The sequence below is a fragment of the Petaurus breviceps genome, unplaced genomic scaffold, assembly GCF_028583685.1.
Source record: "Petaurus breviceps papuanus isolate PSGF00001 unplaced genomic scaffold, PetGlider_PUasm1.0 182, whole genome shotgun sequence".
In the NCBI taxonomy this organism is placed as follows: Eukaryota; Metazoa; Chordata; class Mammalia; order Diprotodontia; family Petauridae; genus Petaurus; species Petaurus breviceps.
The window spans coordinates 3088954-3116376 of NW_027185786.1; the positions used below are offsets into that span (position 1 = coordinate 3088954).

A 27423-nucleotide genomic window follows, 5' to 3' on the forward strand; every position below is an offset into this window, starting at 1 on the left:
CTCTTCCAGCTCCAAGGTCCAGGACTCTTTCCATTACACAACTCTGACATGCTTATACTTCATAAATCTAAATTATTATTCATGTAATACCTCTGATCCAGCAACATGGCTTTTATTTCTTTAAAGATATGAGACTTTGTTTTTTTAGAAAGGTACGTGGATTTTGAATTTTTAGCCTAAAAACCACATGGCATGTAAACAGGCAAAGTATCTGCTCTTTCTGCTTTCTTCTCTTCCTTACCCCATTTTCAGTTGGCACAGGGGAAATTTATCTTCAACTGGGAAGACCACAGGGAACAGAGAGCTTTTGTGTACTGTTTGTAGCTAATGGTTTCCTAGAACGTTAGAAGGGGGACCTGGGACACCTGGTTTATCTTTACAAAGGCTGATGGGAGCATCTGAAGAACCAAAGACTTTTTGCTCCAAATACTCTCAAGAGTTTCACTAGAGTTTAGACAGGGCTGTCTTCTATGCAGTGGAACCTAAAAGGGAGCTTGAGATGCATTTTCTTGGCCAAAAGTCTGCCTGTAATCATGTGGATAGAGTGACCTGTGTCTCAAAATAAAGGGGGCTGAGTGACAAGGTCCTTCTGAGTTCAAGATTTGTGTGGGGAGAAGGGAAGGGGAAAAAAAAGAAAAAAACATGCCTTTTTTTTTTTTTTTGAAGGATGCTATGAAGGATAAATTACGTTTGAAAAACCTTTCTCTCAAAGTCCAGAGGAAAAAAATTCTGATGCAGTTGAGACAGGTATGTAATGGGGATACATAGATAGCTTATGGGGGTCTCAGATACTATTCTTTTGTTTCTATGGGTATCTGAATGGGCTGAGAAATGTGTCCTAGGAGAGCAGGGGATTGGCATATTGAGGTGTTAGATATAAAAATTGTGTGTGTGTGTGTGTGTGTGTGTGTGTACACACATATTATATGTATTGATTACTGTAAAGTCTGTGGCCTTGGGGTTTTGCTTTCCCACCCAGGGGCCCCTACCCTGGCCTCATGCAGACTGGGCTCAGTCCTGGGTTTTTTTCTTCCTTCTGTCTCTAAATGCCCCCACTTGGAGTTATTCCAGGAAAACCTCCTTAAACAAAGGTAGGTCTGGCTCATGCAAAGTCTCCCCCAAAAGGATCAGAGAGTCCCTTCTAGAAAAGTTACTCAAATGTGCAAGGTTATTTACTTCTTCCACTGTACACACACAAATTGCATTAAACACAAAAGACTCTAAAGTTAGGACTGACAAATATTTAAAACAGGAAACAGTAATCTGTCACTCCTCTTTTAGCCTCCTGGAAGGCGGGAGAGACTCCCAGAAGAATGGGGAGGCTGCTGAATAGGCAAGTCATTGAGCAGCTCCCTCCAGGTCCTTATTATCCAGCCAACCAGCCTCCTGTCACTGCTCATCCCTTCTCACTGGGTCCCCAGGGCTCAGACTTCTCAATGACTCTGGCCATCCAGAACTCACAAGCCAGATGCCAAGGACTAGCAGGCTCTACCTGAGGACCAACATTTTGTCATCTGGGCAACTTCTGGGGCCTTGTGAGCCAACCTGAGGCTCACCAGGACAAGTGTGTGCCTTCACTGCCTTGTCTGAAGTCCGCCTCGCTGCTCCTGGGGAGCACAAGGGGCACTCTTCCCACAGGTCCAAGGGAGAGCTGTCAGGAGGCCCAAGGCATGCGTTAGGGAAAAGAGACAAAGAGAGAGGGGAGTGGTCCTTCTTGCTCAGTCACCAGCCATCTTTCCTCTGCTCCTCAGTGATGGGGAAGGGGGACCAAGCAGGCTGTCCATATGCCTGTGGAAGGGTCTAGAGCTTTCACTCAGCCCCAACTGAGCTGGGCTGGAGGATTCTCCTGCATACTCCCATGATCTTATCGTGAGAGCCTAGTAGAGAGAAGAAAATATGAGTATGGGTGTGTATCATGGAGTCCCAGTGTGGAGCCCAAAGTGTCCAGTGAGTCAGGCCTATAATAGGACTCTGAAATATTTGTGTCACATAAGAGGGCTTTTCACAATAGATACAACACCTGTAATAAAGTAAGTGGATAAAAATAAAACAAACTGCCTTAGAATATTGAGAAATACACCTCTTCTTCTCAATTTACTTGACAGATTTTTTTTACCTCTTTCTTTAAATCTTTGTTACGCAGCAGCGTAGTTTTCTGGGGAAAGGAGGGGACATATTTGGAAATAAAAATGATATACAAGGAAAAGATAGCAATAAAAATAGGTTCCATTTATTTATTTATTTATTTATTCATTCATTTATTTATTTTTTAAAAAGCAGCTGGGACTAAGTAACTTGCTCAAGGTTACACAGCCAGTTATTTTGTGTGGGTGCCAAGTATCTGAGGCTGTAACCGATCCCGAGTCTCCTGATGCCGGGGCCGGCGCTATTACTCACTGTGCCACCTGGCCGCCCCAATAGGTTTTATTTTAAACAAGGTTTTCCATCACAGTAAATTTTAGGAACCATCTTGCCTGAGCTTTCAAGTATAGAAATAACTACACCAAATGTATTTATAAGATTACTTATATTCATCAAGAAAATATTGATAGTTTAATTTACTTACCAAATTGTGGCTAATGGAAGTCACCACCGGAATGGTCACTAGCTGTTTCTTTTTTTCTGAATTGTAGAAGGAAGAAGTTGGGGATGCACTCCATGATGTGGATTTTCAGCAGCTGAAGATCGAGAATATTCAGTTTCTGGAGAATATTGATCAACGGAATCGAGAACTGATACAGCTCAAGCTTACAGCGGGAAATGCTCTCCATCTTCTCAATTTATACAAAGTAAGGATGGCAGGAATTAATTCTCTGGCACACCCAGCCCATTTGGGTTACCAGCAGCATCTTTGATTAATTAGCACTCGAGTTGCCTAGTGGGAAGATCCTTTAATTTTTCATCAGGGGATCCAGCTAGATCTTTGTTTGGGCACAACTACATGCTAGCTGAATGGAACAGGATGAGCCACTTAATCTCTCTGAGACTTAGTTTCCTCACCTGTTAAGTGGAGATAATTATTCTTGCTCTGCCTCCCTCACAGGGCAGCTGTGAGCAGTAAATGAGGTCATGGGTGGGAATCCCTTTGAAACCAGCAACGTGTAATGGAGACATCAGGCGATAGCATCACAGACATTGTTCTTATTCATTGCTACCTTGTTTTCCATTATTCTTCATTGCTGACATCCCAAAATTCACTTAACCTTCCTTACAACTATCTGTTGACCAGGAGGAAATGGACCACCTTTCACGTGTGTGTTGTGTAAGCAGAAGCTGAGCTTCAAATCACAGAAGCATCTTCTACTTGAGATGGTGTCGAGGGATGTTTGTCCTTTCCCAAACATGGCATCCTTCAGCCATGCCTGTCTGCACAAATGTTAATTGGTGTCAGTAACACCGTCCTTGAAGACAGTGGATGTTGGAGAGGGAGAGAGAGAGAGAGAGAGAGAAAGAGAGGAGGCCCTCAGATTCTGAATTCAAATTCACATTCTATGGATTCTGCCCATGTTACATAGACAGCTTCAGAGGCCTAAATGTGTTTAGCTGCACTTAAGATCTCTCCAATCCCATGTCTTTCCAGAGTCTTTGTCCTGAAATTTAAGCATCACGGTGTCCAAGCAACCATGAGACTAGCTACTGGTGGTGAAGGAAACAATGACCAAAGACTAGTGATAATAGTACGCCAGGGTTCCTCTGCATGAAGTTGTTTGGGGGTGTCCTGAGGTGACTGAAGGTAACCTCGAGATGGCCAGAAAGAGAGGAGAGGAAAGACCAGAGATAAAGGATGTTCTCTTTGTCAGGAGAAGATTTAGAAACAGCCACTGTTCCAGCCATTGTTAGTATTCCTCCATCTGATCAAAAGTCTTTTCTCAAAACCAGGACTGTCTGGTCTCTGTGGCCTCCAGAGACAGATAGAACATTCCTTTCAGCCTCAGAAGAGGAAACTCTGTGACTGCACTTGCTCTTATGCTATATTCTTTGGTCTATTTTTAACCAGAATAGCTCTTTCCCACATTCGTAGAAGGTCAGAGCTGGAACAGAATCCACACACCCTCCTTTTACAGACAAAGACAGTGAAGCTCAGGGAGGGAAAGGAATTTACCAAAATCACATAGCTGGAACTTGAACCCAAGGCTCCAAAAGGATCCCAAATATTGGCTGTCATACAAAAATATGTAAAGTTCTAAAGTACTGAGAGGCAGCATGGCTTGGTGGATGGAGAGCTAGCTTCTAAGCAGGCAGTCCTGCTCCCCAGATCCACCGGCCTGGTGACCCTCTGCAGCCCTCCTCATCAGCTTCTGAAGACCAGTAGGTTACTGAGCAAATGCCCATCTGCATTCATCAAGGGAGTTTCTTTCAGCTCCCTGTGCCAGCGAAATCATGGGTCTAGTCCTGTCTTCCCAAAATAGTCCTGTAGAATTTTATTAATTCAGACTAGGGTTGGAGACTGCATATGAATTAGTAAAAAAAAAATCTTAATTGAATATTTAAAAAAAATATAATTTGTTACTTGACAGGCTATAATCATACAAAGACTAAGAAAACAACAACAAAGGGGGGGATTTGTTTGTAACAGACATGTAAAAATTGATTTGTGATTGGCTGATCAGTTACATATAAATGAGTATTTCTAAAGTGTTTAAATGGCTTGTTGTCCAAGAGGTGAGGAGACAATAAGCTTTATATAGCACTGTCTCTGTTCCTTGCAACAACCCTGGGAGGTGAGTGCTACTATGATCCCCATTTAACAATTTAGGAAACTGAGGCAGACAGAGGTTAAGTGACATGTTCAGGGTCACAAAACTAGTTAGTGTGTAAGGCTGGACTTGAACTCAAGTCCTCTGGACTCCAGGCTGCTGCTCTGCAGTACCTACCCCCTTGACATTTTGTTTATACTATTAGTCTTCCTAGGACATCCTTGTTTTGTAGTCCAAAGGGAAATTTTAGCCCGGTATATACCTGAACCATCCCAAATTCCAAGTCAGCAGAATCTGAATTTTAAAAGTTTGTGTTTTATGTGAAAATTTTTCTGCTATATTTGCATGAAGTTTTGATGTTTTCTTTATATAAAGTTTTCATGTTTTATAAGAGGCAGGCAATGGCATTCAGAGGTCTTTCGTCACTTTGTGTGTTTGGTTTCAGGGCGGGGGGGCGGTGCCTGGCCCATGATGTCAGGATGTGCCGCTGTGTTGGGAACACCTCTCTCCTGTTAGCTGGGGCCCCCCTCACCATCGGGAAGGCACTGGAGGAGGGAAGATCCCCTTCCCGTGCGACCTTCCCTCTCCTCCACAGTTGGGGGAGAGGGTCTCTGCTCCCTGACTTTGGTACACTGTCCTATTTCAGAGTAGGCTTCAGAGAGCAACAGAAACGACCAACCATGTGGAAAAAGAGATTGCCCTGAGGAAGGAGATCCTGGAGAAAATAGAAAAGGAAACCCTGCAAGCGGAAGAGGTGAGACAGTAGCTTAGGTGCTGTATGTCCCAGTTCTCCTGAGAGCAGTGGCGTACCCTGCAGAGTTCCTGAACTGGGAGCCGGAGGGTCTGGGGTTCAAGTCCAGCTCATCCTCCTGTCATTTCTGTGAGCTTGGGCAAGTCATTCAGTTATCCGGGACTCAGTTTCCTCATAAGTAAAATGAGATTGGACTGAGTGATTTCTTAGTCTCCTTCCAGCTCTAAACCTGTGATCTAAAGATGTTTTGTCTCGATTATGAAGGGAAGCTGTAGGTCACCAAAAATTAAAATGACCTTTAGGTACAATACAGAATCACACTCTTTTAGAGTTGGATTTTCAGCAACCATCAAATCCAGTCTATCCTTGGAAGAGCTCCCACTGTAGCCTGCCACTCTGTGTCTCAGAAGGCCTTTAATTAGGAGGCACATACTCCTTCCCTCCCTCTGGCAGCTCATTCTCCTGGTGGACAGTCCTGATTGTTTTTCCTGATGTCAGCCTAAAATCTGCCTCCAGAACTTCTCACCTGTGGTCCCTGGTTCTGTTGTTTGGGTTTGAAAGTCTAATCCCTCATTCCCCTCCTAGCCCTTCCTGTGTTTGAAGACAGCTTGCATACCCCCCTTTCTCCAGGCTAAGCCTTGCGAGTTCCTTCAGCCCGTCTTCCTGTGACATAATGTGGAGATTTATCGCTATGCTGGCCGCCCTTTCTAAACTAGTGCCTAGAACTGAACCCACTAATCCAGATATATCCTAACTGGTGCGGACTGAGCACAGCAGAAATCTGGCTTCTTTAGTCCTGGAAGCTGTAACTGTCTTCCTGCAGCTGATGTTTTCATGACTTGTTTGGCCACCATATTGGTGACACTTCTGGTCCACTTGGAGCTTACAGCCCGCTAAAACCTCCTGATCTTTTCCAAACAAACGACCTTCTAACTTTGCCTCAAGTGTCTTATCATGGTGAGGTCAGTTTGAGCCCTTTGCACTTAAATTTCATCCTGCGAGATTCAATCAGATTTCCAACCTGTCAATAACTTTTTGGATCCTGATTCTCTCCTCCAGCGGCTTAGCTATAGGCAGTTTTGTGTCATCACAAGGGGATTAGCACACCCTCCTTGTCTTTAGTCAAGTAATTGATAAAGATGTTAAACACCACAAGACCAAACACTGACCCTCTGCAGCACTCCCCTGAAGGCCTCTTGCTAAGCCCATGTCCGACCATTGACCACCAAATTCTGGGGTCAGCTCATTCTCCATAACCTTCCATTTTTTCTACAAGAGTCACATGGGATGCCATATCAAGGATTTTACTAAATTCTCAGTAAACTCTATGGAGAGCCTCCCTACCTCCACCCGCTGGGTCTGGTATGACTGGTTCTGGATGAAGACTCATGTTTGTAGTGAATGAGCTCTGCTCACCTCTCTAGATGGTCACTGACCGTCCTCTGCCATTTGTTCTAGAATTTGGCCAAGAATCCAAGTCAAACTCACTGCTTCAAGTTGCAGATTCTGTTTTCTTTTTTGAAAACAGACAACAGACGATTAATAAGTGTTTCAGTACTGCAGGAGAAATACTATGTAACAGGGCAGTGCTTGTACTCTGGGCCGCTGCGGGCGTAGCAGCAACCACAGCTTTGGATTTCTCTCGTATCTCCCTTCCTGCCTTAGGATCGAGCCAAAGCAGAAACTTTGAATAAGAAATTGAGGAAGCAGCTGGCGACTTACAAAGTGCCCCCTGTCATGATGTACGTCCATGAGAAAGTCACCAACTATGAGCTGGAGAAGAGCATCAAGACGTGGGAGAGGAAAGTGGAAATTGCAGAGGTAAGACCAGATGACCTTGTACCTGACCTGTCACACTGGCCATGCCTAAGCACAGGTCCCACTGGGTCACTTCCTCCCTCCGTCAACTCCAGGGGGGCTACTGATTACCTCTAGGATCAAATTCAGACTGTTCTACAACTTCTGCATGTCCCGTCTTACATACATCACCCCTGTTCAGGGACCCCAGAGGTTAGTCAGACACACCTCCTTCCTGTTACACACACACACACACACGCACACACACACACACACACACACACACACACACCATGCTCCCTCCTTGTTTTGTACTGCTGCCCAGGCTTCCTCTGCAAGCCTGAATGCCTCTCCTTCCTCTCCTCTGCCTCTAAGAATTCTACTTTCCTTCCTGACCCTCCTCATTGCTGGTACCCCTCTTCTCAGGCCCCCCTCTATTGCCTTGGTATCTGTTTTGTACATACTCTTTTATGTATAATTAGCTATGTACTTGTCTCCCTGGATAGAACAGAAGTTTTCTGAGGGCAGGGAGCACTTCAGTTTGTGTCTGTGTTCCCAGCACCTAGCACAGAGCCTGGGGCACAGTAGTAGGTGCTTTCAGAGAAAAGAAACCACTGGATTCCTTGATCTTTTCTGGGAAGAGAGAGAGGTCTTTGACTGCTCTCCAGATCTCTCACTCTGGGGCCAGCAGGGCAGACAAGGGGGAGGGTTTTTGCCTTCTAACTATTGATGGAGATGGGGGCATTTCAGACACCCCAGATGGACTCTGTAAGTGAGGGTATTTTAAATGGCTTTTTGTTTTCATGAAATGTAGAACAGCTGTCAGTCTTTGTAGCCTAACGTATCCAGCGGTTTCTGCTTCATACATGAAGTCCAGTTTCACCAAGGGATCATTACCTTTTTTGAACGACATTCCGGAATGCTTTCATGCATTTGGATGCTGACTCCAGCACTTTTTATTTTAGTTCTCCCCCACCTTTCCTGCCCTACCCCCCTGCCCCCAGTATTTTATATAATATATTAAAATATATATTACAAAACAGATGTGTTGTTAAATGCAATAGTATCTGTGCTCTTTGTGAGTTGAAGAGAAATTAATACAGTACAACCAATATGATGTTGTGGTTTGGTTTTTTTTTTTTGGAGGGGGGAAGGTAGGGCAGTTGGGGTTAAGTGACTTGCCCAAGGTCACACGGCTAGTAAGTGTTAAGTGTCTGAGGTTGGATTTGAACTCAGGTCCTCCTGTCTCCAGGGCCGGTGCTCTATCCATTGTGCCACCTAGCCTCCCCAATATGATGTTGTTAAAGAGAATGAGAAAAGCCTGGTGATTTCTGCAAGATGACAGGTCACTGCAGCATCTGCAGAGTGCATTGGATATGGTGGCGTTCTGGAGAGCACAGGGCTGGGAGGGGCAGGCTGGCCGTACCCCAGCCCCCCAGCCCCAGAGGGAGCAGGCCTCCCTATCTTCCCTGGGGGTACTTACTGGCTCTGCTCACCTGGACAGGGGCAGAAGTGGCCAGAGGCGGGGGCTTCTTCTGCTCCTTCAGAGAGTTTCTTCCCAGACAGGTGTCACTCATAGCCATCTCATTTCCCATCACTTTTAAGGGTAAATCACAGGCAAAATTTTCTACCAGCAAAAGAAATTCTGGCAAACAGATCCCACAAAGCTGTTATCAAAGGCCTGGGAGAAGGAGCAAGGATGGACCAGGGCTTGACTCCCTGCCTGGCCTGGCTTATTCTCCTCCCTCCAGGAGCATGAGCAGGTCCCTTTCAGGCCTCAGTTTCCTCCTCTGGAAAAATGAGGGTCATGTACCAGATGGCCTCTGAAGTGAGGTTGAGTTCCCAATTCTGTGCCCCTCCAATAAATGTGCTGAATCTTTGTGGACACTTGGTTTTGCCCTAATGATTTATGATCTCTTTTACCTCCTAGATGTCTCTAAAAGGATACCGAAAGGCTTGGAATAGAGTAAAGATGTCCAGTAACCTCCCGGAGCCAAGTGTTGTGCTGTAAAGTGGCCTGTGAGAAATTTGACTTACATAATCAAGAAAATGAGAGATTAATGTGGATAGTTCTGTGATCAAAAAACCAAATCGTTAAAAGTAGCAAATCCCCTTTTAGTAATAAAGCCTTTTAAACATTGCACCGGTGCCAGTGACTAGAAGGCAGACCCATGGTTTCTCTCTCTCCTCTGGACTGGCACAGACTGGGCTTGTGTCTCCAAGAGGGAAGTGTTTCACTTGCATTGATCCTGAGACCACTTAAAACTAAAAGAACCATAGGGGACTCTGGTTATTTGACACTGGTTAGCCCAAATTTAGTTTATAAGTTAGACTTCTGCCCCATAGTAGGTAACCTCTGAGTGCCTGGGGAGGAAGAAGATTTCTATCACAGGACATGTGGAGCCTTCTACCTGTGCCTGAAGCACAAAGAGGCAGCTATCAAAAAAAGGTCATGGAAACCATGGATGTTGAATTCCACATTGTCCCTTGGGGGACCTTGGGTCAGCCAGCTACCTCCTGGATCAGAAGCCACCAAAGAGAAGAGCCAGCACGCAGAAGGCAGACACCATTCCCTGGGCCTGATGAAGCCTGTCCTGGCCCGAGATGGGCATGACCTCCCCATTGTAGTAGTCATAGTAAACAGGATCTGCACTCTCCACCACACCAGCCCTCTCTACCTCATTCTCTTGGAATTCCATTTGTGGACTCCCAGAAGTCTGCTCCCCTCTCAAGGAAGTGACTGTTTTCACTGGAGTGGGCTTCAGATGGGCTTGTCCTTTCTGCCCCTTTGGTTGGTTCTCTCTCTGAGGAGGAGGAGGAAAGGAGGCGTGGGGTGGCTTCACCAAGGTGATGTTCTGCAGTTCCAATCTCACAACAGGGGAGGGTGCAGATGGCAGCTCTTGCCAATTGAAGATGGGGCATGAATCGACCCCATCCTTCATTATTCTTTTGGAAATCCAGTCACCATAGTAAGAGAGCTTGGTGTAGAGAAATGGCCCGATGCAACTCATGCCACCTATGTTTAGGATGCCGCTCAGAACCCACAGGCTGGTCTCCTTTACTTGGCACATCACTGGGTTTCCTGGGTCTCCCTGTGAAAAAGAAAAGCAGCTTTTAAGCTCTTATGTAAGTCCATTCACTCCTGCTTGGGCTCATGCGGCTTTACTATCCTTATGTTCTGGAAATATTTTCTATTGATTCCTGTTGAGAGCAAGAGAAAAAGAGATTATGGGATATTCTTGATCTAACCTGCAAGCTGGCTGGACAACTTTTGTTATGTAAATTCCCTAATTTTTATTTTTTCAATCAGAAAACTCATATTTTCATTTATTTTCATTTTCTTGAATGTCTAGAACTTCAGACTTAAATTAAAAAAAAAAATTCTCAGTATGCTTTCTTCCCAGCTGAATTTTCTCTATTGTGTGTGGATTTACAGCTGGAAGGGATTATGGGGGTCATCTACTACAATATCCTAATTTTACTGACAAGGGGATATTGAGGCCCAGAAGGGTGTGACTTGTGCCAGGGTCACCAAAGGAAGTAAGTGACTGAGCTGAGATTCAAACCCCAATTCTCTGCTGTCATAACCAGAATATTTCTCACTACACCACCCTCTCTTTGTGCTTCTCCTTTCACTCCTTGGTTCCAGCTCTTTGCTCCTTGAGGTCCAGCTGTCTGAGAGCGGGGCTTCCAGAAGAAAGCTTCACTTTCCTGAAGGCATTTCATCACCCATGGTCACTTGGATCTAAAACGCTTTTTTAATTCTGGCTAGCCATGGTGGTTTAAGCCTGCTTCCTGCTCCTGGGGAGACTAAGGCTGGTGGGCCTAAGGTCTAAGTTGCAGTTTGCTGTTCTCACTAAGTCTACCAATACAGAGATGCTGGAAGCAGGGATTCACCAGACTGCATAAGGGGAGGTCAGAAATGGAGTGGCCCAGCTAGCTTTCTTTTGGTTTCTAACCGTAGTTTCCTTCTTTTGTCCAGTGAGAACAGCCTATTGCTTTCTCGGCCAAAGGAGACTCTGGAATTCTGTTTCCCTAAGTGCCTTACAGGATACTTTAACCTTTTTGGAAGTGTGGTATTTAATTCTTGTTAGATATAGGACCTATTCAGCTTCTTCTCAGGTTCAGCCAAATTCCAGAAAGTTAGTCAAATGTCGATTTAATTTCTATTTTAGCAGGACTCCACTAAGTATACTTAATCATGTCCTTCAGTCTTCAGGAAAAAAAAATCAAGTTTCATTTTAAATGCTCTGCCATTACACTGAAAAAAGATATGAAAACCCATAGGAAAAGTCATCTTGCTAGTAGAATATATAAGATCCTTGAAGGCAGGGATGTTTTTTCGTTTCCTCTTTACAGATCCTCAATGCTTTGCATAGTGCCCTGTATACAGGGTTTGTTAATATATGCTTATTGGATTTCACTGGAAAAACTAAAGCTATCCTAGACCCAGCTGTCTAAAACCCTCAAGCTTTCACAATGACTTGTGGACCCAGCCTTTTTCCCCTTTGACAGCAAAGAATCAATCCCTTAAACATGTAGCTACAAGCTTTAGCTGAGAATAAAGTTGATCTGTGCTCTATTTACCTGGATGAAGAAGTGATACAAGGACACTCTCAAGGTCTCTCTGAAAAACTTTGGAATCAATTGCATGACATGGGAGACACTGGCAATGAACCACCCAGCATGGCATACCTACATCAAAGAAGACACTGTGTTCCATGAGCCCAAAAGAAACATGGGCTGTGGGGGCGGGTAGGTGGCACAGTGAATAGAGCACTGGCCCTGGAGTCAGGAGAACCTGAGTTCAAATTCGACCTAAGACACTTAACACTTAGTAGCCGTGTGACCTTGGGCAAGTCACAACCCCAATTGCCCCACCCAAAAGAAAGCAAAAAAAAAAAAAAAAGAAAGAAAGAAACATGTACTGTGCAAGTTTCAGAGACAACTCTACTCCAGATGTTCATGTGGACTATTTGTGCCCAATCTATGGTGGAACCCTTCTGAACTCGCACTGGTCTGCTCAGCCACAGTCAGACACACTGTGCCTTGACCCCAACCTAGTGAGTTCATTTTGGTCCTCTTTGAGAACAAAGGACAACAGCCAACCAAGCCACCATTTTCCTGGAATTCTGCTGAAAGTCAAAGAACTTGAAAGAAACCGTGACCAAATTTCTGTTGTACAGGGATGTTACCTTCTTTTGATAAAAAGCTATCAGGCCCCTGAAAACAGTACAGAATCTGAAGTGGCCTTTGGACTCTGATGGCAAAATTCTTGTCAGTGAGGTGACTGAAAGGGCAGTCTTTGCCACCATTATGTTGGTGCAGCTGCCATCACAGGTCATTGTATCTAAGGCTTTAGATTTAGGCAGAACCTTAAGAATCAATGCTATATACAGTAAGTTCTTAATAAAGGCATCTTGTTGACTGGATGAGTCCAACCCCTTCATTTCACCAAAGAGGAAACAGAGGCCCAGAGAGAGACTTTGTTGATGTTCTGATCCAAGGCAAGGGCCCCTAAGAGGAAAAACACCCCCAACAAACTCATTTGGGAGCCTTGAATTCACTTTTTAGGACTAAAGTTATATTACAATACTGAAGAGGTCACATAACAACATATCCTTTACAATTATTTTTACAGGAGAAATAACTAAAAAGAAGGCTGACAATAGAACCTTATTAAAGAAAGAAGGTCCAGGCTACTCTTCACTTTTTTCTGTAGTTTTTAAACATCATAATAGCTGATAACGATGACCTTGAATAATCAAGAAAGGGTTACATCTGGTACATTATACTCTGCTTAAGAAGGCAGGGAAATAAATATATATGTCCATTTTGGAAATATTTCCACTAAATTCCATTATCTTCCTCCTCCACCCTGTCCCCCAAGCCAGTTGAACTTTCTGGGCACTTAAAGGGTTAACCCCTCCAATTATATAGACAGTTTCAGAATCTGCCCCACTCCCCTTGCCCCAAGGAATTCAGAGAAGATGATTCCTGAAAGTCCAGGTTATATTGAATTTTAATTGTCCTGTTAAATAATCTATGCTTCTGTCTCTACTCATAGTAGGATATTAATGGAAAATTTCATCTCTCTAATTGTCCTGCTCCCCCTGTCTGATCCACTTAGTCCTGTAACAAAACCTTGGCTCCTTTTAATCAGCTTGATAGTGGTGATTTATTCTATTCTACATGGGAGGCATGAATGAATGCCTTGGCAAGGGAAAAAGAAGTGTTAAAAAGCGACTGTTGCCAAAAATACCTTGGAACTGGGAATGTGAGGCCAGCTTCAAATGACCTCATTCCCTGTGACGTTAGACACTCTGTAAAACCAGTGTCCATGCTTTTCATCGTCAAAACAGTATTTCTTGACTTACAGGTCAAGAGGTTCATCATATCAGGGGCCAGCTAGAAAATTTTATTTCAGATATGCTATTCAAATGTCAGCTTTTCAGAACCCCTTAATTGTTCTGATCAGTTTGCCGAGCAAAGTCATTTATGGGACAGTAGAGGCTTGAATGGCCAGTGGCTAAGATGTTTATCTCAGGTTGCCTCCTAATCCTTCTCCCTGTCTGCAGAATTTTCCCTCTTCAATCCATTCTTCACACAGTTGCCAAAATAAATATTCCTAAGGCACAGTCTGACCTTGTGACTCCCTAGCTCAAAAATTTTCTGTGGCTCCCTGGTGCTCCTAGGATAAATGCAGACCCCTTAGCCCTGCATTTCTGGACCTCTACAATTTGACTCCAATCTACTTTTTTAGTATCATTTTACATGACACTCTTTATGCATACTACATTTCTATAAAATTGGACTGCTTGTCTAACTATTTCCCAGATTCTACATCCTCTGTGTATTCACCCAAGCAGAAGCCAGGAATAATAGCTAGCATTATACAGCATTTTAAAGTTTGCAGAGTTTTGCATATGTTAACTCATTTCCTTCTTGCAACAGCCCTGAGAAGTATGATCTGTGTTTTCCAGATTAGGAAACTGAGGCAGATGGAGGTTAAGTGACTTGCTCAGGGTCACAGCTGTTAACTCAGGTCTTCCTGACTCCAGGTCCTGTGCTCTGTCCACTGTACTGCCTTGCTGCCATCCCTGAAGTTGTGTTTTTGTGAGACAGAAGTAGGAAGGTTGTCAGAGTGGGAGTGAGGTAGAGTGATAGAAATGGCCCTTGTCTTAGTACTCCAAGGACCTTGTTCAGGTCTTCCTCAAACACATACCATGACACAGACAAAATCACTTCGTCTCCCTAAACCGCAGTTTAGAGGCAATAAGGATTTGTGCCACCCATTTGATGAGATTGTTAGGAGGAAAACACTATGTTAGATAGAAAATATGTATACTCCTCCTTGTACCCAGACTGACCTTACTTTTCCCTACATGTGACATTTCTATCTCCTGCCTTAGCTCTGTTGCTCATGACTATAATACAGTCCTTCCCTCTGCCTTTTGGAACCCGAGAGGCTCTCCTAAGGGTCATGCTGAACAAACGGCCTTTTCTGATTTGTGCCCCTTCCCTCCTAGTAGGGGTCATAAAACTTTGTGTATGTGTTGTATTTATCCATGTAAAGTAGTTCCCTCAATTTGAAATGTTTGACATCTCCTTTTCTCCTTAAAATGCAGATAGGTCTTATCAGTTCAAATAAGATTTCCCTTCCCATCAATTGGGGAATGACAGAACAAGTTGTGATATATGAATGTAATGAAATAGCATTGTGTAATAAGAAATGATGAGCTGACAGATTTCAGAAAAACCTGGAAGGACTTACATGAACTGATGCAAAGTAAAGTGAGCAGAACCAGGAGAACACTGTACACAGTAACAGCAACACTGTATAATGAGCATCTGTGAATGATTTAGCTATTCTTAGCAAAAGAATGATCCAAGACAATTAAAAAAGACTCGTGATAGAAAATGCTATCCACCTCCAAAGAAAGAACTGATGGAGTCTGTATGTAGATCAAAGCATACTATTTTCACTTATTTTTGAGTTTTTTTTCTTTTGATCTCTTCTTTTACAATATGACTAATATGGAAATATGTTTCACATAATTGCAGATATACAACCTATATCAAATTGCTTACCATGTTGGAGGAGGGAGAAAGTTTGGAACTCAAAATTTTTAAAAAACGAATGTTAAAATTTGTCTTTAAATATGAATGGGAAAAATAGTATTAAAAAGAAATGATGAATCTCTGAGAATCAGTCCCATTATTTGAATTCACACTACATATTTCCACTGGACTGGGACCCTTGCCATATTTTACATGATTATCAATTCAGATGTCTGTATCTATTTCTAAGGATTCATTACTTGAACTAATTGCGACCTAGCTGTGGTTTCCATTTAGGATTCCTGAATGTTATTTAGAGGGAAAATCTTGTTAAAGCTTTAATAAGCCAAGAACCTGGGAAGCTTTCAGAATACACATGGCTTGTGGTACAGCTGTCTGATTAGGGAGACCTCATTTAGGAAGATTTGTGGGTCCTGGTTCTAGAAGGGATCTTAGAGGTCATTGAGACCAACCCCTTCATATTTACAGGAGAGGAAGCTTGAGGCTGAGAGTGATTAAGTGAATTAGCCAGGCTCACAGAACTAGTAAGTCTCTGAGGGAGGATTTGAACTCTGGTTTTCCTGACTCCAAGCTTAGCCCTCTAGCCATTGAACCACCTTAATAGGTGATAAAGATCTACATTAAAAAGGAGTTTGGTCTCCACAGAAATGAAATCTTATGATTCTACACTTAATAGGCTTAGAGGAGGTTTAGTTGGATAAAAATAAGTTCATGATGTTATGTGTTTGATCAGGAGTAAGTCTGCCAAGGCCCAACCCAGTTCCCTGCACGTAGGAGGAGACTCTCCAGTGAATTGTGTTAGTGATATCAGTCATCAGTAATTTTAATTTAGCCACATAAAGTGTCAAGTGATTTAATGTGGCCCACAGCTCCTCCGGTGGTCTTATGTCCCATGCCTATCACTAGATATTCTTACCAAGCATTGGAAGGCATCATCCTCTTCCTTGGAGCTGTAGCAGGCCGTTCCCCAGGGTCTCTTTAAGGAACAGGGCCACACTTCCTGCACTGGGAGCTTCCTTAGGACGCCCATCTCCATTTTCTCTCTAGTCTGAACCATGAAAAAGCAAGCTCAATATACATTAGCACAAATGCCTCCTTCTTTGCTGAGACTAGCTGAACAAAGGTGCTAAGATATGAGGGAATGGGGAATTCAATCTACTCTCAAACTGTATTCTAGCAAGGAGTAGTTAGAATTTGGACCCAAGGCCCCTGCCTCTAAATCCAGCATGATTTCCTTGACATCACGTCTGTGCTAGACCTGGTCTGTTGTGAGAGCTTGTGCAGCAGAATACTGACATCACCTTGAGCCAGTCAGATGAAGGTATATTTACTCTTCATTTCCTATCAGCTGGCACCAATGTTCAGTACTACTGGAATCAACTTAGGACAGGAAGAGATCAGTGTTTAAGGAAACACATGGGCCGAGTATTTATGAGCTGATAACAACAACAAAAATAATAGCGTTTAGAGAACATTTTAAAGTTGGCAAAACACTTCTAAAATACTGATTTTATCCCCACAACAGTCCTGTGAGGTAGATGTTTATTAGTGTTATTCCCATTTTATAGGTGAGGAAGTCAAGGCAGCTAAAGGTTAAATGAATTACCCAGAGTCACACAGCTAGCAAATCTCTGAGGCCAAATTTGAACTCAAGGTTTCCTGACTCCAAGCCCAGTACTCTATCCACTGAACCACCTAGCTAAGGAAAAACAGGACTTTTAAAAAGAGACTACTTGCCCCGCCCTGCCCCCAACTTTTTTGTTGTGATTTTTGTGTTTCTTGTTATTGTTCAGTCCTGTCTGACTCTTTGTGACTTGATTTGGGGTTTTCGATGGAGATGGAATGGTTTGCCATTTCCTTCTCCAGCTCATATGAGAGATGAGAAAACTGAGACAAACCGGGTAAAATGACTTGCCCAGGGTCACACAGCTAGTAAGTGTCTGAGGTCAGATTTGAACTCAGATCTTCCTAACTCCGGGCCCAGTGCTCTATCCACTGAACCTCCTACCAGGTTTCTAACCTAACTTTTTTTCTTTTTCTTTTTGCTGTGAGTGGCCTGAATAACTGAGATCATGCAAGCCAAGCCCATTTCCAGCACACACCCTCCTTTATTAGAATAAAGGCATTAACTGCAGCAGTGTGGATCCATCCTGACACCCAGCAGTTCTCCAGGATTCCTGAGGCCAATTTCCTGCCAGGGAAGCAGATGGGTTGAACTTGGTCATTGAACTCTATGGCCGTGTAGGTCTTCAGGAGAGCAAGGTTATTCTCCATGGTCATGTAATTAAAACCCTCATGCCTGAGAATGGCAGAGATGGGATATTCTGGCTGGGTTCTTCTCCTGGCATTCATATCAGTGATACCGACCAATGCCAAAACCTTCTTCCTAGAGAGACAACAAGGCATGGCATGAACCAAAAATACCTGTGCAGTTTTTCCTCCACTGATAGCCAGCAAGAAAGGAAGCCACCAATTCTTCCCTCCCTCCCCACTGCACCTTGCTTTGTGGGGACAAACCCTTGATGCCAAAGGGACAGAGGAGGGACCATTGTATGGAGCAGGTTTCTTGTTGGCAAACCCAGGAATCCCTTTTAATCACTGACTACACACCACACCCCCTCCTGCACTTTGTGTTCCAGCCAAGACTGGCCTGTTTTACATTCCCTGGATATGACATTGCTTAAAAAAAATTAGAATTATTTTTTGAATTAACAGGCCTTTGTTTCTCTTCCTTTCTATCTGCCTCTTTTCTTCCCCTGACCATTAGGAAAAGATAAAAAGACAACCAAACCCTTGTTAACATAGAGGTTGAGTCAAGAAAAACAAATTCTCTCATTGGCAATAGAGGGGACATTGCCTGTTCCCGGAATGATCTTCTTTTCACCTTGTCCAATTGTATCTGACTCTCCATGATCCCATTTGGGATTTTCTTCACAGAGATACTGGAGAGGCTTGTCATTTCCTTCTCCAGCTCATTATACAGTTGAGGAAACTGAGGCCAACAGAAAGAAGTGACTTGGCCAGGGTCACATAGCTAGTAAGTGTCTGAGGCTCGATTTTAACTCAGGTCTTCCTGACTCCAGGTCTGGTGCTATAGCCCTGTACCACCTAGTTGCCCTACCCTTAGCTTCTTAAAATCCTCAGCTCCCCTCAAGGCTTAGCTCAGATTCTACCTTCTACAAGAAGTCTTTTCTGATTTCTCCAGTTGTTACTGCTTCTCCCTAACTATGTTTTGCATATATTTCGTGTTTATCTACATACATGTCTCCCATGATAGAATTTAAGCCCTTTGAGGGTAAGAACTGTTTCATTAATGTCTTTGATGTCAAATGTTTGGAACATGGTAGGTAGGACCTTAATAAAGGTTTTTCAAATGAATGAATGAACTTCATATGAACAACTTTGTAGAGAATGATAGTAGTCTCCCAGCTTGGTGTCTGGGGTGGGGGGGACCCAGCCTTTCAGAAAGCTTAAGCTCACTGTTGGCTAGGAGACAGTGGGTGAGGAGGTAGGGAGAGGCAAAGGAAACACAGAATATCTGCACAGATGCTAGGGCCCCTCTCACTCTTCCCCAGTTCTTCCAAGCAGAAACCTGGTTTCTCCCATTTTTCACTAATCAAAAGTGATAATGATGTCATCAAAGGAAAATGGACCTTGATTGGTAAGGTGGAGGCAGTGTCTTTCTGGGGGACCAGCCAGTGCTTTTTCATCATTAAAAAATTTCTCTGGAATTCAGATAGAATTTCATTTTTTAATTGGCCTGGTTACTGGATTTCCCATGGCAGGTTCAAAACAAAACAAAAATAAAACAGCCCAACCAGCCCTGGCTGAGTCAAGCCTTTGGAGGCTGTGAATTTTTAGAACTCAGCATGCTATGTGGTGTAAGAAGGGCTCAGCCTGTCAAATTCCTGTCACCAGAGATCTGAGATGAAGCGTGATCTCCAGACAGAGGGTGGGCGCGGTGTACCAGAACAGCTCTTTGAGCACTGCACTCCCCTTTGCCTTGCCTTGCCTTTCCCCACCCCTTACCCCCCTCCCTGCTCCTTTGCAGGTCCTTGTACCTATCTGAAGTAGCTAAGATATAGGAATAAGGAAACAGTTGGTACTGGCCTGTTCTGAAAGTAGGAAGCAATGCTTAGGATCCAGAACTCATTTAGGATGCATCCAAAAGTCAAATGGGTGTACTGTGAATCCTGCAAGGACACCACCCAGGGGAACATATCCACAGTGGCTAAAGCATTATCATCATTGGGGAGAAAAGCAGAAATGAAGCTACTTTGGATCAAACAACCTGCAAGGAAAAGGAAGTCAAGCTCTCAGATGAGTTCTTACTGCAGCAGAGTCAAAGATTTCTTGGACCTATCTCTTGATATTTTCTCACTCTCCTCTCTGCTCCTGCCTTAAAACTCTTATTGACCAGGACAGAGTATAATTTGTTTTACAAAAATTATTTCCAAATAATTTTTTTTTCTTTTTGGGTTACTACACAGGTAGCAAAAAAATAAAAATAAAAATAAGATAAGCATTATTTGGTATATACATAGGTTTCCTTTAAGACAGGGTGGAGGTGGGGAGAGAGAGAAAGAAAGAGGGAGAAGAGGAAGAAGAAGAAGAGGAGGAGAAGGAGGAGGAAGGAAGGAAGGAAGAAGAGAAAGGGAGGGAGGAAGAGAATTAAGGAGGGAGAGAAAAAGAGAAAAGGAGGGAGGAAAAGGAGGGGGAGAGAGATGGAAAGAGGAAAAAGGAAGAAGGGAAAGAAAAGGAATGAGAGGAGAGAGGAAAGAATAGGGGAGAGAGAAAGAGAGAGAAAAGGAGGGAGAGAAGAAAAGAGAGGGAGGGAAAGAAAAAATGAGGGAGGTAGGAGGGAAGGAGAGAAAGGGATGGTGGGGGGGGGCAAAGAGAGAGGTCCCAAGATAAAAGGGATCATGCATATTTTCTAGAATGTCTCCCTTAAGGACAAATATCTTTTGTAATATGTAAACAAAAGCTTTTCTCTGAGAAGCCACCCTTCCGGTTTTTAGATTTGGTAGACTTTGGGTTTTCTTTCTTTCTCTTGTCCCTTGTGGAGTGAAGATGAGGCCTTCAGGACATTCCTGGGCATCTATCTCACACAGATGGGATGTTGCTATTGTGAGGATGTTCCTAGCACAGCTGATGGCAAGTAAAGCTTGTTCTAGCAGAATGATGATAGAATTGATAGAATTGTTGGTGTTAAATCACTCACAGTTATCTATGAAGTCATCAAATGTCCCTCTAAACATAGTATCATGAATATGGTAATGGCAGCCACTGGATATATCTGCTCAATATTACTATTTTTTTCATTTGTAATATTTGAATGTCTATTTCTCTTATGCACCTTGGGACTTGAGTCAATTGTGCTTCAGGCCATGGATAGTGCTTAATACATAACCCTGCTTGTCTGATAATGCTCCTCTGGGTCCAGTATTTCAGAGTGAATTCTCTTCTCTACTGCACATTGCCAATGGTACTCACATCCCATCCAACACCCTCTGACCATTCCATTCATTCTCACAATTAATCAGTCTCTAGACCCAAATGTGTGAATCCCTTTACATACTGAGAGAAGATTTCTGCCCTACAAATAATACTGGGGGGGGGGGAGGAGTCAAGATGGCGGAGTAGAAACAGGACTTCTGCCGCCGCTCCGGCTCCCACCTCCTCCAATTCATGTAAAAGGTGACTCTGAAGAAACTTTGGAGCTACAGACCTCACAAAATGACACAAAGAAGTTAACTTCCCACTGAGGATAGCCCGGCAGACCAGCAGGAAGTGGCCAGCACAGCACTCTGGAGACAAGCCCAGCCCCTCAGGAGCCCGAGGTTTTAGCCTCAGTGTGGGCCTGACCAACCACCGGCTGGAGGGACTTCAGATCACCAGCAACTGTGGCGGTTTCCAGAATTATCAACCCATAGATGCTAAGGACAAAGTGAGAGGTCAGTGCAGTGTGGACTTTGGGATCCAGTAGTTTGGGAGAGTGGTCGGCCTTTGCCCCCAGGGCAAGAAGTAGCTGAGGCACAGCAGCTGTGCAGCTGTAGCCACGTGGCAGCTTCAGCTCCTGGCATGCAGATTGTAGGGGGACCAAACGATCAGTCTGAGGGGTAATCAGTCTTGCTTTAACCTGCTTGCATCTGGATTGTGGTCTAGGGTGGAGGTCCTAGAGTGTGTGACCAGTTTGCCAGAGCATGTGGAGGTTTCAGAGAGGGCACCCAACTAATACCTTTGGCAGCTGAGAAAAACCCAGCAATTAGGATGAAACTCCCCTGTCTGGTGGCAGAGTCCTGCTGTTGCAAAAAGCCCAAAAGTCAAGTAATTGAGTGGCAACATGAGCAAACAAGGGAAGCAAAGCAAGCAGAGCAACCCAACTTTACACTCCTATTTTGGGAACATAAAGGATCAAAGCATGGAACAGGAAGAAGACAATGAAGTCAGAACTCCTGCACCAAAAGCTTCCGAGAAAAATATGAGCTAGTTACAGGCCATAGAGGACCTTAAGAAGGATTTTGAAAACCAAATAAGAGAAGTAGAAGAAAAATTGGGAAGAGAAATGAGAATGATGCAAGAAAATTATGGGAGTCAACAACCTGACTGAAGAAAATGACACCTTAAAAATAGACTAACTCAAATGGCAAAAGGAGCTCAAAAAGCCAGTGAGGAGAAGAATTCCTTAAAAAGCTGAATTTGCCAGATGGAAAAAGAATCTCAAAAGCTCACTGAAGAGAATCATTCCTTCAGAATTAGATTGAAGCAAATGGAAGCTAGTGACTTTATGAGAAATCAAGATACTCTTAAACAGATCCAAACAAATGAAAAAATAGAAGACAATGTGAAATATCTCATTGGGAAAACCACTGACCTGGAAAATAGATCCAGAAGAGATAATTTAAAAATTATTGGACTACCTGAATGCCAAGATAAAAAAAAAGAACCTAGAAATCATCCTTCAAGAAATTCTCAAGGAAAATTGCCCTGATGTTTTAGAACCAGAGGGCAAAATAGAGGTTGAAAGAATCTACCCATCACCTCCTGAAAAAGATCTCCAAAAGAAAACTCCTAGGAATATTATAGCCAGGTTCCAGGATTCCCAGATCAAGGAAAAAATATTACAAGCAGCCAGAAAGAAACAATTTGAATATTGTAGAAACACAATTAGTATAACATAGGATCTGGCAGCTTCTACACTGAGGGATTGAAGGGCTTCGAATATGATATTCTGGAGGTCAAAGGAGCTGGGATTAAAACCAAGAATCATCTACCCAGCAAAACTGAGTATCATGTTTCAGGGGGAAATATGGTCATTCAGTGTAACAGAGGACTTTCAAGCATTCTTGATGAAAAATCCAGAGTTGAATAGAAAATTTGACATCCAGATACAAGAAGCAAGAGAAGCATGAGAAGGTAAACAGGGAAAAGAAATCATAAGGAACTTATCGAAGTTGAACTATTTACATCCCTACGTGGAAAAATGATAATTATAACTGATGAAACTTTTCTCAGTATGAGAATAGTTGAATGGAATAGAAATGTGTATATACACACACATATACATACACACATATGTCTATATAGGAGGGTATATGGGCATATGAATACATATGTGCATATATGTATATATATGTATGTACAGGTATACATAGATAGAGGGCACAAGACCAATTTAACAGGAAGGGATGACATTTAAAAGGTGAAATTAAGAGGTGAGAGGAATATGAGAGGAGATGAGGAGAGACAGAATGGGGTAAACTATCTCATATAGAAGAAGCAAGGGAAAATGGTTACAATGGAGGGGAAGAATAGAAAGGCAAAAGGGAATGGGTCAAGCTTATTCTCATTGAATTTGGCTTAGGGAGGGAATGACATACACACTAAATAGGGTTTCTCACCCTACAGGAGAATAGGGGGGAAGGGGATGAGAGGGGGGATGATGGAAGGGAGGGCAGGCTGCGGGGGGGAGGGAAGTTGGAAGCACCCACTTTTGAATAGGGACCAGACCAAAGTAGAGAATAGAACAAGTGGGTGGTGGGATAGGAGGGAGGGAAATATAGTCAGTCTTCTACAATATATCCACTATGGAAATGTTTTGCATTAGCTTCTCATGTACAACCTATACTGAATTCCTTATCTTCCCAGTAAGGGTGGGTGACAAGGGAGGAAGGGAATGAATCTGGAATTCAAAGTTTTAAAATCAAATGTTTAAATATATATATATATATATATATATATATATATATATATATATGTACACTCTTATTAATATTATTTTACATGTAACTGATGGTTGTCCATACCATAGAATCACAGATTGAAAAATGGAAAGGACCTTTAAATAGAAAGGACTAGCTAGTACATGCTTTAGATAAGGTCTAGAGAAGTAATGTGACAGTCAAAGTCAAGTGGGTAGTAATTGAAAAAAGGCATTTGGACTCAGGTCCTGACTCCAAGACTAGTGCTCTATCCAATGCCCCACCTAGCTGCCCCATATTCATGCATTTTTTTAAAAGCAATCAGGGTTAACTTGCTCAAGGTTACATGGCCAGTTATTTCTGGGTGTGGTGCTGAGTATCTGAGCCCGGATTTGATCCAGGTCATCCTGACACTGGAGCCGGTGCTCTTACTGGCTGAGCCACCTGGCCGCCCCTAAGCAATTGGGGTTAAGTAACTTGCTCAAGGTTACATGGCCAGGTGTTTCTGGGTGGGTGCTAAGTGTCTGAGCCTGGGATTTGATCTCCAGGTCTTTTCAACACTGGAGCCGGTGCTCTTACTTGCTGTGTATTCATGCATTTTTAATGAATGATCTAATACTCTCACTCCTTGGCTGAACCACCAAGGACAGCACCTATGTATCAGTATATGAGCACGATGGTCTTGGCATATCACAGAGAGCTGCACTGGGTTATCCTAGGATAAGCTGAATTTCACATAGAAGCTGTCGTATTTGAGGAGTCAATTTATCTCAAATCCTTCTGACCCAATCATCTTGTCCCCTGTTTGCAGGTCACCATATGTTGGTCCTTACCGCTTCCTTTCACCTTTTTTCCATTTCATCATCTCCTCTATTGCTGTCACTCTATCCCATGTTCCACTGAGTCTTTCCCCTCCCTGCAAAGGGTCCAGGAATTATAGTGGCATGTTTGAGCCCTGTGAACAGTGCATAATTATCATTCATGGATTTAATGAACAAGGCTTCTGTGTTTTTTCCTCTTTAACTTCCAAGTTCTACAGTGTGGAACAGCATTCTCTGGCTGGTGAAGCACTGAATCACTCCAAATTACAGGCACCTAGGATAGTCTAGGTTTAGTTTGACTTTGACTTTAAGTTAAATATTAGTTGAATTTTCAGATAAGAGCAATAAGATTCTTGAGCCCTGCTTGGTTTAAGATGTCATCTAACGCAAATACACAGACCTGTTTTCTTTTCACAGTTCAGGGAGAAGCTGGAAATATAGGGTAGAAAGCAAGGACAGTTCACCTTGTCATTTCATTACCGGTTTGGAATTCCATAAAGTAATTTTTGGGGAAAAACTTCAAGCATGAAAATTCCCCAGACCTAATTTCAGTTCATAAGATCTAGGCTGGAAGATTCCCTTATTTTACATGGGAAAAACCTGAGACTTTGAGACATAAAGCAATTTGTCCAAGGTCACATGACTAGAAAAAAATGGCAGAACTGATATTTGAACTTGGGTCCTCCAACTCCCTGGAGTTGAATTGCCAGTGTTTGTTCCATGTTATCTCTCAAATAATATGAGTAACATCCAAAAATGACATGAAGGTGAAAGGAAAATGAGCTGCTACAATATTATGCACTGATTGGGTTTCTATGGTGCACATGGCAGGCTAAACATTAACATTAAAAAAGATCAATCTTTAGGCATGACTTTCGTTTATGACATGCCACTTATTCTCTTTTATTGTTCTTTAGTCTTCTGATTCCATGTTTATCTTGTCTTACTTCTGCTACAAATAGATTTGCTTCCTTCCCATTCTCCTTTTCCTTTCTAACTGTTTTGGTATCCCCCAAGCTCTGATTCCCTGAATCTTGAGACTCCTGACATTGGTATCTAGCCTATTTACTAGAGAAAGAAGAGCCTTACCTTCCTCATTCCAGATATAAGAGGAGAGTTAAAACAAAGATCCAAAAGGACGTTGAAAAGTCCTACTTTGTTTTTGTTTTTCTGAAAAGACGTCAAGGTCAAAAAGTTACCATGGGGCATCACTCAGATATCTAGAATTTTAGGGACTGTATTTGGCTTAAAATTAATTCCAATGGGTTATGAAGACAATTTGGCCAAAGAAAAACATAGATTTAGAAGAGGGAGAGGCCTTAGAGATCATCCATATGCAAAAACTCTCATATAATAATAGTCATAATGTTATAAATGTTGTGTTATTCAGTGGTCCACTTTGAAGGATCTGTAGTGTGGAGCCCTCTTTCCGTGGACACACATCATCGTTATAGACTATGTAATTCTTGTCCATGTCCTTCCATAAATCCCTAATAGAAGTTCTAGGCAACCCACTGAAGATTTTCCTCTTTTAGTTTCTTGGGTATGCTGCTTAAGCTGTCCATCTGTTGACTCCCTTTCTCACTAGCCCACATCCTTTTCTGGTCAGATGTACTCTCCATAATACCTTTTATTCCACTTCTTGTATGCAAATCTTTTCTTAGTAACAAGCTGCTGCCTGCCTATACCTACCATGTATCTTTCCATTGTCCTTTGGATTATGAGCTAGATACTGTAAATAATGTAAGGAAGACTCTCTAATTCAATGGAGTGCCATCTGAATCATCTAAGAGTGAATGGCATTTAAATGAACTCACAAAACATTTACTAAGAATCCACTGTGTTAGCTAGACATTTGGGGAGACAAAGGCAAAAACAAAACAAGCCCTTCCCTTAAGGAAGGATGGGAAACAAGACTTTATTAAGTGCCTGTGCTAAGCATTTTGCAAATATTATTTCATTTAATCTTCACAACTCTAGATGGTAGGTGCTATTATTATCCCCATTTTACAGTTGAGGAAACTGAGGTAAATAAAAGTTAAGTGACTTGCCCAGGGTGACATGGATAGTATCTGATGATGGATTTGAACTCTTGTCTTGCTGCCTCCAGGCTCAGGGTTCTATCCACCTAGCTGCTTTGACAAGGTAGGGAGTGATGGAAGCAAGGGAACATTTTAAAACATTTTATTGTCGAATTCTTTGGAAAGTTGTCGCTTATGTATAGTATATGTGATAAGTGTCTATTAGTCATGATATTTTATTAACCAAGGCATCTTATTCCTTAACCATGTAATAGAATAGAATTTAAACTATGGTAATAGCAGTGATAATACTTTGCATTTGTATAGAATTTTTTTTCCTGTCTTTAAGAGTTTTCTTATCTGTTATCGAATTTCATTTTGCATCTCTAGAAGGGAGGGAGGGAGGTTTCATTAATTCCATTTTCCAGCTGAGGAAATGGGATACAGAATACCTGGGTGATTGCCCCAGGTCCCATAGTGTCAAGCTTGTGTCTTCTGATTCCTAAGGGCAAAGTTTAAAACAACAACAGCAACAACATAATTTGAGCACGAATTGTTTCACCGGTTATGGATAATCAAGGCATTATTTTTAGGGCTGGCCTGAGGCAAAATGGTGCCTTAGGGACAATTTGTATCTTCCTCCACAGCTCAACTTGAAATCTGCAGGGGAAGTAGGTCTGGTAGGGTGATAACCAGGTAAGGGAAAAGAGGTTAGGAAAGCAATGGAATGGGGAGAACAGAAGAAAAATCAGGAGAGAGGGGACAGTAGGATAGGGGCAAGAAAAGGGAATAGGGACGACTGTATGTGGGAGAGGAAAAGAGGCAAAAGATGGGAACTGGAGGAGATAGGAGAAGATAGCCTAGGGAAAAGTGAGAAGTAGGGAATGGGGATATAAAGAGGAAAACAGAGGAATGGGAATAGTAGGGAAAGGAGAGAGAAGGAAGAGAAGAGGAAACAAGGGAGAGGGGGAAGAGTAGTGGAAAGAAATTAAGGGAAAAGGATAAATCCTTCCTTCCTTCCTTCCTTCCTTCCTTCCTTCCTTCCTTCCTTCC

General features: G+C 42.8%; 2 protein-coding genes and 1 long non-coding RNA gene across 6 annotated transcripts in view; 1 reads left to right on the plus strand and 2 right to left on the minus strand.

Annotated features, from left to right (window-relative positions):
* CFAP263 (cilia and flagella associated protein 263) overlaps positions 1–9309 on the plus strand; it is a 29464-nt gene extending 20155 nt beyond the window's left edge. For both annotated transcript variants that reach the window (XM_069087605.1, XM_069087606.1), the window contains exons 5-9: positions 667–747; positions 2634–2789; positions 5344–5451; positions 7114–7269; positions 9176–9309. In XM_069087605.1, the coding sequence (XP_068943706.1) occupies positions 667–747; positions 2634–2789; positions 5344–5451; positions 7114–7269; positions 9176–9256 (582 nt within the window). In that variant the 3' untranslated portion in view covers positions 9257–9309. The remainder of the gene's footprint in view (positions 1–666; positions 748–2633; positions 2790–5343; positions 5452–7113; positions 7270–9175) is intronic.
* On the minus strand, positions 1151–2704 carry LOC138160826 (uncharacterized). The gene is made up of 2 exons (XR_011168214.1): positions 2567–2704; positions 1151–1877 (listed from the first exon to the last, which is right to left on the minus strand). It is a non-coding gene; the product is annotated as an uncharacterized lncRNA (long non-coding RNA).
* A 456-nt stretch (positions 9310–9765) lies between the features above and the next one.
* The window catches only part of PRSS54 (serine protease 54), a 55476-nt gene continuing 37818 nt past the window's right edge, over positions 9766–27423 (minus strand). For 2 of the 3 annotated variants that reach the window (XM_069087602.1, XM_069087603.1), the window contains 4 exons: positions 19438–19618; positions 17458–17713; positions 16244–16375; positions 9766–10337 (listed from right to left, as the gene is read on the minus strand). In XM_069087602.1, coding sequence (XP_068943703.1) covers positions 9768–10337; positions 16244–16375; positions 17458–17713; positions 19438–19618 — 1139 coding nt within the window. In that variant the 3' untranslated portion in view covers positions 9766–9767. The remainder of the gene's footprint in view (positions 10338–16243; positions 16376–17457; positions 17714–19437; positions 19619–27423) is intronic. The other variant, XM_069087604.1, reaches the window with a different exon arrangement.